Source organism: Akebia trifoliata, chromosome 7 (genome assembly GCF_017979445.1).
Source record: "Akebia trifoliata isolate Shusen 1 chromosome 7, ASM1797944v1, whole genome shotgun sequence".
NCBI classification, from domain to species: Eukaryota; Viridiplantae; Streptophyta; class Magnoliopsida; order Ranunculales; family Lardizabalaceae; genus Akebia; species Akebia trifoliata.
Window position 1 is genome coordinate 272,618 of NC_141381.1, and position 15,787 is coordinate 288,404.

The window sequence follows — 15,787 nt, forward strand, 5'->3', positions numbered from 1 at the left end:
TATCTCGTCTCTTCCTAATGGTACATATGCATCTCCAATGTCATCCTTTTCATACTTTTTGAGCACTTGAATGCATAATTGACCATACCATGGTTTTCAAACTTGGTATCTCGTCTTTTCCCCATGAGACTGAGTTGTCTCATCTCTGGGGAGTCAAACCAGTCTCAAATTATTTATTATTATTATTATTATTATTATAGATGAGTAAACTTGACTTGAATCCACAAAGTTGCTTTGCAATTTGTCATACCAACTAAGTTATAGGTCTAACTTCTAAACCCCTATTTATTAATAATATATATTTATTATAACTCATAATGACCTCCATAGTATAATCATTCATCGATAGATGTTGCATCCTAAATTGGATAAAAAGTTCAAATCTATAGCAATGAAAGTAGGGATACTGATTTCATACCTACAAAATAAATTGATGAATATGATCAATATCTAAATGGACACAATAAAGGTGTTAATAAATATGTACATGTGAGGGCCCAAGAGGAAAATCTAAGGTTCTAGTGGGTTTCAATTAAAATTTGGATCCAACCTCCAAAATACCATAACATGTGTGCGCTGCACGTTTCCCACACAAGCGCACTGATCTGGGCTCGGATTTGAGTCCTAATTGACCTAGGCTTTTACTCAAATTTTGTTTTAAAATTTTTGTTCGAATTCAAACAGTTGGGTTTCTATAGTCATCCATGTTCATGTATGTTGTAAACCAATGCAACAAAGAGACGTGAACAAAGGGTTTTGTATCGTTTGGACAACCATGTCTTATCTATTTAAATTCTTTGTTTAGTTGGTTTTACATATTAATTAATCTCTCACTTTGAATTCTCTTTTTTGTTCTTTGTTTAATTACCATTATATTATAATGTACGCGTATATTTGTTGTATCCTGGAGAACGAATGCCTAAAGAACTGTAGTACCGTAGCAGGGGCGAAATTTACTTTAGGATAATACATCTGTGCATGCCTCAACCTTTAAATTAAGTTGAGTATTTTTTTATAACATTTATTTTTGAAATCTGAAAATCTCTCAAACTTCTTTTTTCTTTTCTTTGGAACCAACACCCAATTACCAACAGAGTTATGCTTCTGATCGTTGCAATTGATGTTTGATCTCAAAGAGAATGAAATGATCTTTGAGAAGTGGGCTTCTATGATCCTATAAAGATTCAATATTATTCATATGTTCCCATTATTCTATATTTCCTTGAAAAACTCTAAGAACGGTTCCATATATTTCGAAGAAGGTAGATGGAGGAGTAAATGGAACTCATAAATCTTATCTTCTATGTGTTTAAAAAAGTTTATTTTTATATATCAACTAATTCAACCGAATATTTATAGATTTGATTGATATTTTTCAAAATATTGGAATTATCTTGGATTTCGTACGAACCAATGTGATGGATAATTCACTTTGACTATCCTACCTGATTGCCTCACTATTTTTGTGTTTCAATTGAATCGGTAAATAGATTTGGTTGTACATCTTTTTATATAAATGATCTCTAGAAATACTTAACCCACTAACTTTGTCATATATTTCGTGCATCACAGCAATATTTATTCATTTTCTAGGCAAGCGAGGCATACATTGATAGATATCATATTTAAAAACTATTTTTAAAATCGAATTTTTTGAGTTTTAAAACTATGGTCAAGACTGTTGCAATTAATTTTAAATTGAATTATTTTGAAGGGAGTGAGAGCGCGTCATCTTCCTGCAATCTAACCAAACGCTCCTTTAACTAATACACTATTAGTGTGAAAAAGAGGTTTTTTAGGTCAAATATCTCTATCACCAATAAAATCCAAGCTTCTTAGATGCCCTACCACAGCCGTCCTTAAAGTCAAACTAAGTGAGCCCATCATCCACGTGGCAAACATCAAGATATTCATGTTGTACAAGTCAATGTACGCGTGTTTGAATACAAGCATAGAAGTTTCTAAAATATACTTCATGACTTGGTTTAATGTCTCCCACACAAATAAAAGGAAGAAGGAAAGAAGGAAAGAATAGTAGAAATTATATATTCTTCCTTCCTTACATTGGACATGGTAGCCATCAAGGACCAATTCTTAGTTAAACCACCCCAACCCAATAACTCTTTTGTATTATATATTACTTGAGGAAGGTGAATTTATCTTTTTAACCCAAAGTCAATAAAGGAAGCCTCATAGACCTTTCTATTCTTTGAAAATTGTATTTGAGATAACTATAAATATATGAAAATCTATACAAGCACAACATAGTATCCATTATTCATTTGTTATTACAAAGGGATCAAAAGAAGAAGAAGAACAAGTCTGATAACAAGCCAATCCTTAGCTATGACAGATCATCAGAAAATCCATCCAATGGACGTCGAAGCACCAGCCCCACCGACTGTGCCTTTAGTTCCTCGTGGGTTATCGAGATCTGATAAGGGTGATCCAATTCCGCAATACCCTCCTCCGGTACAACGAGGTATCCCAGTTGTGTACTCTAATCCTCCCAAAAAGAGAAGTTGTTTTTGCAGGTTCATGTGTTGGATTGTAATCCTTCTTGTACTCCAATTGGTTCTCGTTGCGATAACAGCCGGCATCCTTTTCCTTGTCTTCAGACCAAAGCTTCCAAAGTATACCATTGATGGATTGAAAATCACTGACTTCAGAGTTAACTCCGACACGAGCCTATATGCAAGATTCGATGTGTCGATCACTGCTCGGAACCCAAACAAAAATATTGGAATTTACTATGAGAATGGGAGTCGGCTACGAGTGTATTACACTAATACTAAGCTAAGTGAAGGGTCTCTACCAAAATTCTATCAGGGTCATCGGAACACAACGGTGATGAACGTGACATTGACCGGTGAAGCCCAGGATGGAAATGGTCTGATAACGGCTTTAACACAACAACAACAAGAGACGGGGACTATACCTTTGAATCTTAGAGCCAATGTACCAGTGAGGGTGAAGCTTGGGAGTTTGAAGCTTTGGAAGGTCAAGTTCTTGGTTAAGTGCAAGTTGGTGGTGGATAAACTTGATGCTAATAGTCCCATTAGCATTAGAAATAGTAGTTGTAAATTTAGGTTGAGGCTTTGATTTACATTTTTTAATTTTTTTTATATTTTTGTTATTTGTTATATGAAGGATTCATTCTTTTTTTCCTCTAGAAGAAGAATTGGATTATATATATCATGTATTAGTCCATTTGTTGAGATACATATATTACATATATATTTGGTGAAATAAAATGGTTATTTATTTATTTATTCTATGCATAAGTTTAGAAGATTGCAGCAATACTTCCATATACCTTAATTTGTTAAAGATCCAAAAGTAAACTGTGCTGAGCAAGGCCTCCTAAACCTAACTTGTGTTATGTTTATGCCTTATATTCTTTTTGGGGTATTATATGGCAAATTACACCAAGGGGTGATTCCACAGTCCGGGCTTTGTGATAACCCGGTTGAGGGGTTGCAGGGGCAACATCCCCCCCCCCGAAAGTTCGGGATTCCAGGAGCCCCTTAAACCCCAATTTTTGGGGTTTTTTTTAAAAAAAAGTCAATTTTATAACTATCTGTCGTAGGATTAATTTTATTTTTACAATTTATATGTGCATAACATAACTAGCTTTGGATTTATACAAGGGATATTTTCAAGTTTGTTGAGTGCAAATTTTTCATGGAAATAGTGGAATCATAAGGCCCCATACTCTTGAAAAAAAAGTCTCATGAGGCCCCCATGTAACTTTTATGTTTCTTGTTTAGATAGGCCCACTAACGGTCTTATTAAATATGGGCCCCACTAACTCATAAGAAGTCTTGGCGTGAACGTGATGCTTGGTGTTGGCGTGTTGGGGACATGGGAGATGATGAGAGCCGTAAAAGTCCGGAAGGAAAGAAGAGCTCATAAGCTCAAAAGTCTACGCTAACGCTAGGGATTCGATCACTTGGGATATATTTAATTTCTTCTTCTCAATACTCCAATTTTTGTGATATTTCAGCAAGAGTCGTGATAAATTAACTTGCTTTTTGCATACGGTCATGACGCAATTTGGTGTGGATACAAAGGGTAGAGATCGAGAACAATGTGTCGTACCTAACAAAGGTCAAGTGGTCTATCCCTTGTTAAACCTACCCACAAAATATCAGTTTGATTGGTGATGTGCATCCATTAATTTTAGCTTTGTCTTAAGAATGATTTCGAATTGTTGGATTCAAACTCTTTTTCAAGTGCTTAGATCCAATGGATATAAATTATCAAATATTATGATTTTTGGTAGGTAGGTTCACTAAGGGATGGACCACATATCCATATGATTAGTGAGTCCTTCAAATCCCACGTGGTATGAAATGGGGTGCCACTTGACCTTTGTTAGGTATGACATATTGTTCTGGATCCCTACCCTTTGTATTCATGCCAAACTGTGTCAAGTGTATGTGCAAAAAACAAGTTAATTTATCACGACTCTTTCAACAATTGTCTCAACAAAAATGACGTAATACCCTTTGGATCCATTTAATTATAGCATTTCTTCATCATCGGTTACATTAGATGAACACTTAGAAATCAAAGCATGGAGTGGGTGAAAGGGCGGTTGTGGTAATGGGGGCACATGTTTAAAAATATCTTAGACCGCACGTCTAGAGCATCATATATATGATGTATTAAAATATCTATTTTATAATATGTTTTTATTTTTATTTTTTATTATAAGTATAAAGATTTTATAAATATTAAAACAAAGTGAATAAAAGAGGCTGAGATAGTCCCATACAAGATAGCAAAAAAGAAAGAAGAAAAAGATGCAAAAACCACTAAAATAAAACTACAAATTACAAAGACAATCTCATCTAAACATAAAATCCTCGAGGAAACATTAAAGAACTCCTTGTTTAGCTTCACCCCAAAGAAACAATAATCTTAAAATTTCTATAAACACCATATGTTCATTACTCTCCTTGCCAGGAATACTCTCTTGTTTCTCTCTTTTCAGAGACCCCAATTAATGAAGTAAAGTATGGTCTAGGTGTGTCAATGGGTACCTATTTACCCGGAATAGAAGCGGAATTGAAATTGAAAACTTTGAACCGAATCGAACCAAACTGATAGGAACTGGAACCATTAGGTTCTATCCAATGGGTACTCGGAACTAATTTATTTTGTCATTTATTTTTACCTTTTACATGATTCAAGGTAATCTTATATTTTAAAATTAACATATAAGATATAAAGTTTTTCAAATTTCATATAAACTAAATATTTGCGCTTAAGACGAGTCATTTCTTCTTAAATTTATTACTTGTAAAGGAAATACATTTTAATATTTGAAAATAAAAGTCATTAAATCATCATTTTAATGAAATAAATTATTATTAAGTTGATACTTTACAAATAATATGTTATTTTTTAGAAGGATTTTTTTATATGTAATGATTTTGAAATAAATTTTCTCATTTGATTATTGAGAATCGGAACCAACGGGTACCCGTGATTTTTGATGATTTTGGTCCCATTTATTTTAAAATTAGAACCGAAACTGATAAAATATAAAGATTATGGTTCCAATATTCATAGGAACCAAACCGGAACTGACCCATTGACACCCCTAGTATGATCTACAGATCCCCTATCTTTTAGACATAAAGGGCAAAAGATTGGAGTGATCCACCCACGAGCAATTAGATTATTCAAAATGAGAATTCTTCATAAAGAGGCAAGCCAAACAAAGAATGAATCATAACAGACCAAACGAAAAACACTGGATAAGAAAATTCTGACCTTGGGGAAGAAGGGTTTTATAAAAAGACCGAACTGTAAATCTCTTATCATTGGCCTTGACCCATTCCCTCTATCCTGATAGTTCTCCTTGAGTTAGACGTCATCTAAGAGATTGAGAAGAGATGTTACCTCGGTTAGCTCCCAACTATTGAAGTTCCTCTTGAAACCCAAATCTCAAGAATTGGTGGACTCGTTAAGAATCAAACAATGTTGAATCAAGGCATTTCTTTTGAAAGAACAAGCGTACAATGATAGGTATTGAATTGACAAAACCGAATCATCACACCATTTATCTTCCTAAAACCTCACCCTATCTCCTAAATCCACTCTAAAACTAATACCTCTATCGAATTGCTTGGCTACATTAAGGATCTCTTTCTACACGCTACAACCATATGTGCATTTAGTCATCCGACTATACTAACTGAACCTCTTTTCCCCATATTTCGTGCGGGCTACTCTCATCCATAAACTATCCCTCTTTTTCCTAAACATCCATAACTATTTACCCAAAAGAACCTTATTTGTTAACCTTAAACATCTAATCCCTAAACCACTATTTATCTAAGGAGTGCAAATCTATTTCCAATTCACTAGGGGGTATTTTCTTTCTCCGTTCTTGTGGTTCCATAAAAAAATCTTCACAAAATTTTCAATTTGGACCTCCATAGATTTAGGCATAGAAAAAAGGGAAAGATAGTAGATTGAGATACTAGAAAGTGTACTTTCGATCACAGTCACTTTAAATATCTAGCTTTCCACATACTCAACTTCTTCTCCCATTTTATCAATTACCCCATCCTAAATACTTTTGCTACTATACGAAGCTCCTAAAAGAAAGTCCAAATATGTAACTTCGAGATAGCCTCAAAACAACTTAATAAAACTCACAAAATTCTCACCTACTCTTTCGAATGGTCCAAGAAATTAGAAGTAGACCCTCATTATTCACTCTAAATCCCGATAGATTTCCAATGTCCACAACTTTTTTAAAGAGTCTCCCCAAAGCCACAGTCACTATAATAAATAAGAATAGTGATAAAGGATCACCTTGTCTCAAACCCCTCAATCCCCTAAAGAAACATATTGAACTATTGCTGATTAAGATGGAAAAGAAGACCGATGTTATACATTTCTTAATTCACCCAATCTATTTTTTGCAAAACGCGCCCTACCCACCATGTACTCCAAGAAATCCTAACTCACATGATCATATGTTTCCTTTGATTTATGTATTCCTTTGCCACTTATTATTTCTTGCAAAAACTAATTGTTTTACAATTTAGAATTGACAAATTTTAAGAAACTAAATATATTTCATTTTATAAATTATGTATACAAAAATACAATTATGACTCCACCATGGTCCATAATTATAATATTTTCACTCGTTCATGGATTTGTTGCATTTCTTAATATTATTTATATAGCTTGACTAGTATTTGATACTATATTATTAACTACTATTTCATTAAATAATCAATATATATTTTAATGATTGAAACTTTTCCCACTTTAATTATTTTTGTAATTACAACAACATTTTAAAAATTTTCATCATTATACTGCTGTTGTCTTCTAATTATAATGTTCATCATTCTTTCTTGGCAATATTTGTTTTAGAAGACTTAGGTGGTGTTTGTTTGCGCTATTTTTCAGTGCTTATTGCTGAAAAAAATTAAATTCAGCACTTTTGTCAAAATAGCGCGTTTGTTTACTCGTGCTTATTGCTGAAAATAAGTGAAAAAAATTCAGCACTATTTTGATGCTGAAAAAAAGTGCTGAAGCGGTAAGCACTTCGCTTTTTCAACACGGACAAGTATGCCCTTTGTTTTTTTGAGCATGGACAACTATGCCCTTATTCTTAAAAGGATATTACCTCTTATATCCCATGGATAAGTATATAGACACCCCACAAATTAATAAATCCACACCATAGCTAAATTATTTTGTCTTATATGGGTTAAAAATTTTGGAATGAGTTGATTTTTGGTGAGGATGATCTCTACAATGAGGAGATCATTCTCACAAAAAATCAGCACATCTTGAAACTTTTAACCCTATCAAAACATGTTCAAGAATCGTAAATTGTCCATTTTTTTTTTTTTTTGAAAACTATTTTTAACGAGTTAGAAGTTTCAAAATAAACTGATTTTTGGTGAGGATGATCTCTAGACCATATAAATTATCCTCACTAAAAATTTGGTCATTCCAAAAATTTTAATCCATATAAAACAAAACAAAAAATGGCTATAGTATGGGTTGCCCTTATTAATTCATAGGGTGCTTTTATAATTACACATCCTTCATTTCCATCGAAAATTATTCATAAAAAATTAAGTTCTTTTTAAAGTTGATTTCAAATTTTGGTGACTTGTATGACATTATTATTTTTAATTTGAAATTTGTGGGCTTTTATAAATAGAAATTATTATTTATAAATTGAAGATTTGAGTATTATTTATTATTTAAAAATAAATTGTATTTTAATTTTATAAGAAATAATATATTTTATTGTGTTTGATAATAAATAAGCATTTAAAACATGTAAACAATGTATAATATGATTGTAAGGGTAACAAAGACAATTTATCAGTTTCAGCAATGTGTAACAAACATGATTCAGCATCTAAACAAACAACTTTTTTAGCACTTAAATTCAGCGCTTATAAGTTTCAGCGCTTAATGCTATTCAGCACTTATTTTTTTCAGTTTAACAAACAGCACCTTACACGACTAATTTTTATTTAAGAAATAAAAAATATTTAATATGATGGAAGTGCGATTTTCGAGGAGAGCACGTTCCCACATTTTGAGGGCGGGATTGGAGAAGAATTAATTTTCGAGACAAGTATCTCTAATAGGTGCAAAAACTGGTACCATCTCTTGATTTTTGGATGTAGGAACTGGGGCTGTGCCATAATCTTCTCTATATCGCTCCAAATCATTGGGGTCACAATTTACTGGTTTGAGTCATCATCTTCTATGTAACTCCCAACACTTTCGATCTTCACAGAGTCACTTTTCTTTATCGATTCTTTGATAAACAACCATTTAAGTGCCTTAGGAATACAATAAAAATCATGGACAGTGACGATGAAAATGGCTATAAACACACTTAAATTAACAAAAGATACTATTTTAGACAAAATTGAATAGAAGAACAAGCTCCAGTCAGCTGACCCTCCCAATTTTCGGTACAAGACTTTGATGGTGGTAATACAAATTCTCTCAACATCCAATTAACCATTCAAATCAAGTCAAAAAATAAAAGCAAGACGAAGCAACTTAAACATTAGTGCCTTTTATGGCAGTTTTCTTTGCAGCAAATTAGTGGTACAGCTGCGTCTCATGTCTCATTCCTCCCCTTTACCCTCTCTGTCTACGAAACCAAATGATCCTAGACATCTGGTTTCTGACATACATACATTTAAAGATCAAATGGTCAAAATTGTATCCTGGACATTAACATACAGTGGTTCCTGGATGAAAATGACTTCTGTCCATTCATCCATCCTGAAGCAGGTAATCGTTCTTCTAATTACTTAGGGTCCTCTGCTAAAGGTGACTATAGCACCCTGAGAAAACTGCACAACCACTTTGCTCCATCCCTAATCACCGGTCAATGCACGAGGTCTGTGCTCAAGAGTCAATAGAGACATACCTGTCTGGGAAATGGCTCTAATAAATCCCATATTTGCAGTCAAGGTCGGCGCACACCATTGATCACCTGTCCCGAAAACAACTATATTCTTCAACGCAATCTTTCTGGTGGTTGGAAGGCTTGTCATACGCACTGAAGGCCTATTGGGCACCACACTGTCCAGTTTGAAACTAGCTTAGTACAAGAAAATTAATAATAATACAAAATGGATGTGATATGCTTCTTATGATGGATGGATGGAGGTAACAATTGATAGCCAGCAGAAACCAATAATTAAAAACTCATCGACAAAATCAAAAGACACCAAATTGACCTTTTTTTTTCTGGCCTGGCCTCAACTTACAAATCAAAACTCAAATGTAAATGTTTAGAAAGAAAGGAAAAAAAAAAGGATTGATTTTCAATCCAGGCTTAAGATGTTGGAAATGGTCAGTAAAAATGATGATGTAAGTGCCATAAACTCCATGCATTTTTTTTTCATCCTGACTTTATAACATCATCAAATTACGAAGACCTCTTAAGAAATTGACCCACTTAGATTATAGTAACTATTGAAAAGAAATATTGCTGATTGGCTTCATGGGTGAAGTTGAATGGGTATTCCTAGGCTGAATATTAGCATGACCTCTGATTTTGTAAAATATCAGCCTGGTTGACATAAGGGTAGGTCATGTTTGAAACCCCACGAACCAATGAATTCCCTGGGGCCACCCTCCAGGGTCCGATTGACCCTCAACTCAACCAGTTGCACTTTGGACTTTCCGAGGGGGCAGTGTGTGAGACCTTGGGATTAGTCTCACCCGAGGGGTGGGGATACCCACGACAAGCAAACATAAATAATAATAAAAAGACAGTTCTCTTTATCCAATAACTGAATCGAAAACCTTTCTGAAAAGGATCAAACTCCATGAACTTCTAAAACATACATATCTTAGCAAGATTTAGGATGTCATATTTCATTCTATGGGTATTTTTTGTCAGTTTGAAAAGACCTGTAGAGAAGGGCAAAATTGGTACCCAAAATGATTTCCATCAAAACAATATATTGTTCAGGGAAAAATTATTCTCAGACCAAAAACAAAAAAAAGAATTGTTATAGAAAAGGAGTAAAATCTATCAACAAACTTACGAGAGGCATTGAAGTAATTGATCTGCTCTCAACTGCTCATTAGGTCCTCCACACATTGATACAAGCTCCTTGAACTCTGAATGAACGCTTTCGCATATCATTCCTATCTTTCCAGATATGACACTTCTCAGTTCCACAAGGATTGGGTTCTGAAGTTCAGACATCACCTGCCAAAAAAGTTGACAAGCTTTTGTTCAATAGGATATATGACAGATTTTCTCAAGTATAATACTAAAATTGCTGTTGGAGCCAAATAATCTAATAACAAATACCAAATGCTGCATTATAAAATTATATACTTTGCCACAGTTTTATGAAGGAAGGAGTTCTCAAAAGCCATAAATAAAATGCACTTGCTTGCCTAGCTAGGATCCTCAAGCACCTCAACCACGTAGGTAGCCAGATTCATTTACATGTACAGGGATCTGATCTCACACTTTTTTTCCTGAAGACAATATCCAAGGTACTGGCAGCAAAAACCTATGAGTCATATGCCAATCCCATACACATGAGAGAGCCATTCCAGTGGTCACATCAAGGAGATCTCCTATAGAAATTTTTGAATGATCATAACCACCAATTTCTATAGATAATTAATTACATTTACACTATGTTCTCTATATTTTTGGAAGTCCAAGACATTCTGATGGATCAAAGTACAGCAGATCCAATCAGAAAAATAAAAGGTGTAGAAACCTTTTCTTTTTCTTTTTTGGGACAGCCAATATTAGTGCACGAAATCTCCTAAATGGAACCCATCAAATAGTGGGAGCATCTCCTTTCCACAAGCAAAGAGGTGAATAAACAATACACACTGAAAATATTCACCTATTTTGAACATTATTTTTATTTTGCACTCTAAGAGCTCAACCCTCATTCAACAAGGGCAACCAACTACTCAATGCCTTCAATTTGTAGGATTGAGTCTTCAGAATCAAGATTCAAACAGTTCTTTGTGAAAATTCTAAATGATCCTAGAACTTCGTTGACAATGCCTAAAGCTATAGATAATGCAATTCAAACTTAAGCTACCACATCAAACAATTTGATAAATAAGGCAGTTCAATATTATTATTGTCAATTAGTTAACAGCACTAAATCTAAACCTAAGAATGGATACATTACCTGTGCAATTACAAATTCGTAGTTGCACTTAAACCGCTTCCTCATTTCACTCTCTGGTGCGGCCAGTAGTTTCTCTGTACCACCATTACTGATTCCTGACACAAGAGCAATTAAAGCTGTTGTATCAAAATTTAGGAAATTTTCACCCAACAAAACCTCTGGTTTAGCAGATTCCACTTCCGGAGGGATGGACTTTATCCTCGAAATTAGAGAACAGAACTCATCACCCAAGGTCAATCGAGTTTGATTTTCGGACAGCTCTGTTGTTCGAGTAACTCCTAGATATGAATCTCTAACACCATGGTCTAACGTGGGAACTGCGATCCCCACACAATCAACCTTTATTTGGAACAATCGTGCCTTTCCATATGATCTGCCAATTACCTTAATCCACCCACCCTCTAATTCCTCCAAGAAATCGGCATCGAGAAAAGAAAACTCAGTTCCAACCTCAGAAGCCTTAAATTCATCGATAAGCTTCTGAGAAACAACCTCATCAAGCCCATTGGAAAAGAAAAGCATGATTGAAGCTGGTTTCAATGTCAGAGAGGACCGGGCAGCAACCAAAACCTGCTCAATTCGTGTTCTAAGTCCCTTGTTTCTGTGAGATGCAGACCATGAAATGTACTTAGGGTTTCTATCTGATACAATAAACCAGACTGGGCTTCTATCGAGAGTACAAACGATATCAACATGGACACCCTTGGAATGAGAATCATGTTTATTTCCATGTTCATATGACAGAGGAACAGGCTTGCAAACACGAGAGACTCTGGCTATAAATGGTTGTTGAAGAATGTGAACAACACACTCAAGGTAACCAATGTTAACGCTGCAATCACAATAGAGAAGCAGAAATTTTAGCAAACTTATGGCGAAACACAGTAAACCATTAAATTTTTAGCAATTTAATCAGGGATATTTGAGTTTGGAATCCAAAAACAATGTGTTCAACTCGAGGAAAAATAATGGAACCCACTCTCCATGAAGAATCTCACTCCATCCATCATATTAAATACATTTTTTTATATTATTCTCAATTCTACACTCTTTCACCTGCACCCACAATTGTTCCACGCATTTATACATTTTTTCCCCAAAAAAAAAAACCCATTAAAATCACGTTAAAGAAACCCTAAAATGTGATAATATGAAACTCAACTGAAACATGGATTGCATCCAAATTCCAAAGGCATCAGCTTTACGAGAATAAGTACCTTCTCTCCTCCTCAATTATTGAATTTTCCTCGAATAACTACAAGTTCAAGTGATAGATACTAAAAACTGAATTGAAAAACATGATTGATTGATACAAATTTAAGACTTTTTAACTTATTAGAGAAACATCATGGTATGGATGGATTGTGAATCGTGATGGAAGCTTTAAAAAATGAAAAATAAAATAAAAACCTGATAGGAGAAGCGTAAAGATCTTCTCGAGTTAGGAATTTGAGCTCTGAATTGACCAATCTAAGCAGAGTTGTCTTGCAGGAATGAGTGATCTTCGATAGAGGTAAGCTTTCGATCCGATCTGCAACGCCTCTGCATCTCACCTTCGCCTCCTCAACAATCTTAATCATCTCTTCCCCCTTTCAATCTCTCATCTCTCATATATACCCAAAAAGAAGATTTGATTCGACTTCCACAAGAAAATCTCAATTTTTCTCTTCTCGTTACTTAGGGTGCGATTGATTGCGCTTCAAAACGCAAATTTACCGGCGTTTGCGTCAAAACGCGGGATTTTAATTTTATTTGAGTGTTTGATACAACGTTAAAACGCAGCGTTTTGAAGTTTTTAACGCAGTTTTACCATTTTTACCGCTGTTTTGAAAAGCGGGTGTGAGGAGCTTCGCGGAACCGCGTTAAAACGCAATGATATGAAAAGACCGTTATGCCCTTCGACATTTTTAATATTTACATCCCTATCCGCGATTTTAACCTCGTTCACATTTACCATTCGATTTCACAGCCGACTGATAGCCGACTGATCTCATTGAAGACGACGACCAGCCGACCGATCTCATCGACGACGACGACCACCGAATCGCCGATCTAAGTCTTTGACGACGACGCCGACGCCGGTAACTTTGTTCAAACGAAACCCATCGACGACGACGCCGGTATCTTTGTTCAAACGAAACCCTCGACGACGACAACGCTAGCTTCGGTCAAACGAAACCCACCGACTTGAAAAACCCACCGTTGATCGACACCATTCATCTCTGTGAGCTCTCTCTCTCTCTATCTCATCGATTTCACTATCTATTTTTGACGAAATTGCATATTAACAGAAATTTTTCTGTTAGGTTGTAATTTTTTGGTTGATTTTTATTAAAATAAATTTTTGTTAGAAATATTTGTGAATGATTGTTGTTCATTAACGCCTCTTAGAAATTTTTTTGTTAGAAATTGCATCGATTAATGCCTTTTAGAGAGGATTTTTCATGAATTGGTGTGCGTGAAATTTTTACGTTGAAGAAGATTAAAACGAAATTGTAATATATATATAACTTCAATAAGGCAGATGGTGACTTTGGGCAAGCAACCTGTCTGTCTGTCTGTCTCTCTCTCTCTCTCTTCAAAGAAGGAAAGAAGGGTCGGTCGACAACACCACCAACACACAGTCAAGAACACGCCACACCTCACCTAAGAAACAAATTGTGGAACTTTATTGGCCATGAGATTTGGTTCTTTGTTTCTCATTCAAATTTTTTTAGACTTGAAAGATATTTAGAAAGAGAAAGGGAAGGGAAGGGGTTAGCTGGGAACTAATACAAGGAAGAATTGGTGACTAACACGTGCACGTCCCATTAAAGCCGTTAAACTCCCATCTCTCTCTCCAAGCCCATATTCAGCTTTGGAGAGGATTTTCATGAATGGCGAGATCATGCCATGTCCACAGCTTTAGAAAAAATTTCAGCTTTAATTTCAAAGCTTTTCTATTAATCTTTATGCTCATAATGCCTACGCCTATATGTTTATGTCATCCAATGACTAAGTGCCATGTTGACTAATACTACTATCTTTTAACCAATGAGATCATGCCATGTGGACTATTGTAACTTTGTCATACATTTGTGGCTCATCCTACATTAGGAATCGAACTTATCTAATATTTTGATCCAACATTTATGGATTCTTTTATTCCAATACAATCCAACTGCAACAAGGATTGGAATATAATTAAACTTGAGGCTGCAAATGCTCCTTGTAAAGAGATTCCATTTTATAATATTTTTAATTATTAAAATATATTGACTTTTTAATATTTTTACTAATAATATGAAGTAGTGTTCATCGGCCAACTAGATCATTTATTAGCTAATGTGTCTTAATTAGTGGTTGTCTTTGGAGTTCTTTCCCTGTGTTTTACGTGTCTTGTTGTGCGTAACTTGATATCGGAAGGTTTTTTTACTTTATTTACTGTTTTCTTCTCTCTCTATCTCTCTGTTTTTGTCTTTCTCTGTTTTTATAAAGGTAGTGTGGTGTAGTGTGATTTATACAAATTGAGGGACTACGTGGAATTCACAGAGTCTCATTTTTTTTAATTAATAAAGGTCTTAATTTTAATGGGTAGAGCAGCTTAGAGTTTACATTGGTAAGGAAATTATCATTTTGCCCTTTTTTTTTAACCTTTATAATTCTTCTGATCTAAGAAAGGTTGTTTACTTGAAAGTCAATGGAGTAAGGATAGGATGAACCTAGAACTAGTAGTTATAACTTATGGGTTATATGTATCACATTCATATTTTGTGGTCCATACTCCCTAACACCAAATAAATATAGCAAATTAAATTGATGGCACACTTTGACTTCAAGATGTTGAAGCAGCCGCTACTACACCGTCCAAAATTTAAAAAAATATTTTTCTTGACTAATAGCCATGAAAGAAGTCATGTTTTGCTCGGAGACTCTCAGTGCTTGCCATGTCAACCATATAGAAGTAGTTTTGTATTTTTATAAATCACAATGCCATTCAATCCACGTGGGTACATGTGATTGGTGGATCCCAGATTTGAGCAAATGAAATTAATCAGGAGTGTGATTATGTTAGTAAAGCTAGCTTAACTCAAAAGAAAAGAAAA

At 34.7% G+C, this 15,787-nt stretch overlaps 2 protein-coding genes across 2 annotated transcripts; one reads left to right on the forward strand and one right to left on the reverse strand.

The window, feature by feature from the left end:
- The first annotated feature begins 2,265 nt into the window (after positions 1-2,265).
- Positions 2,266-3,268, forward strand: LOC147397810 (NDR1/HIN1-like protein 6). The gene has a single exon (XM_086446818.1). It carries the CDS (start codon positions 2,347-2,349, stop codon positions 3,100-3,102), a length of 756 nt encoding a protein of 251 aa, XP_086302944.1. The 5' UTR covers positions 2,266-2,346; the 3' UTR covers positions 3,103-3,268.
- Positions 3,269-8,907: 5,639 nt separating this feature from the next.
- On the reverse strand, positions 8,908-13,344 carry LOC147397811 (uncharacterized). Its single transcript, XM_086446819.1, has 4 exons — positions 13,113-13,344; positions 11,703-12,534; positions 10,578-10,744; positions 8,908-9,603 (listed from the first exon to the last, which is right to left on the reverse strand). The coding sequence occupies exons 1-4, from the start codon at positions 13,280-13,282 to the stop codon at positions 9,396-9,398; spliced, it is 1,377 nt and encodes a 458-aa protein (XP_086302945.1). The 5' UTR covers positions 13,283-13,344; the 3' UTR covers positions 8,908-9,395.
- Between the last annotated feature and the right edge of the window lie 2,443 nt (positions 13,345-15,787).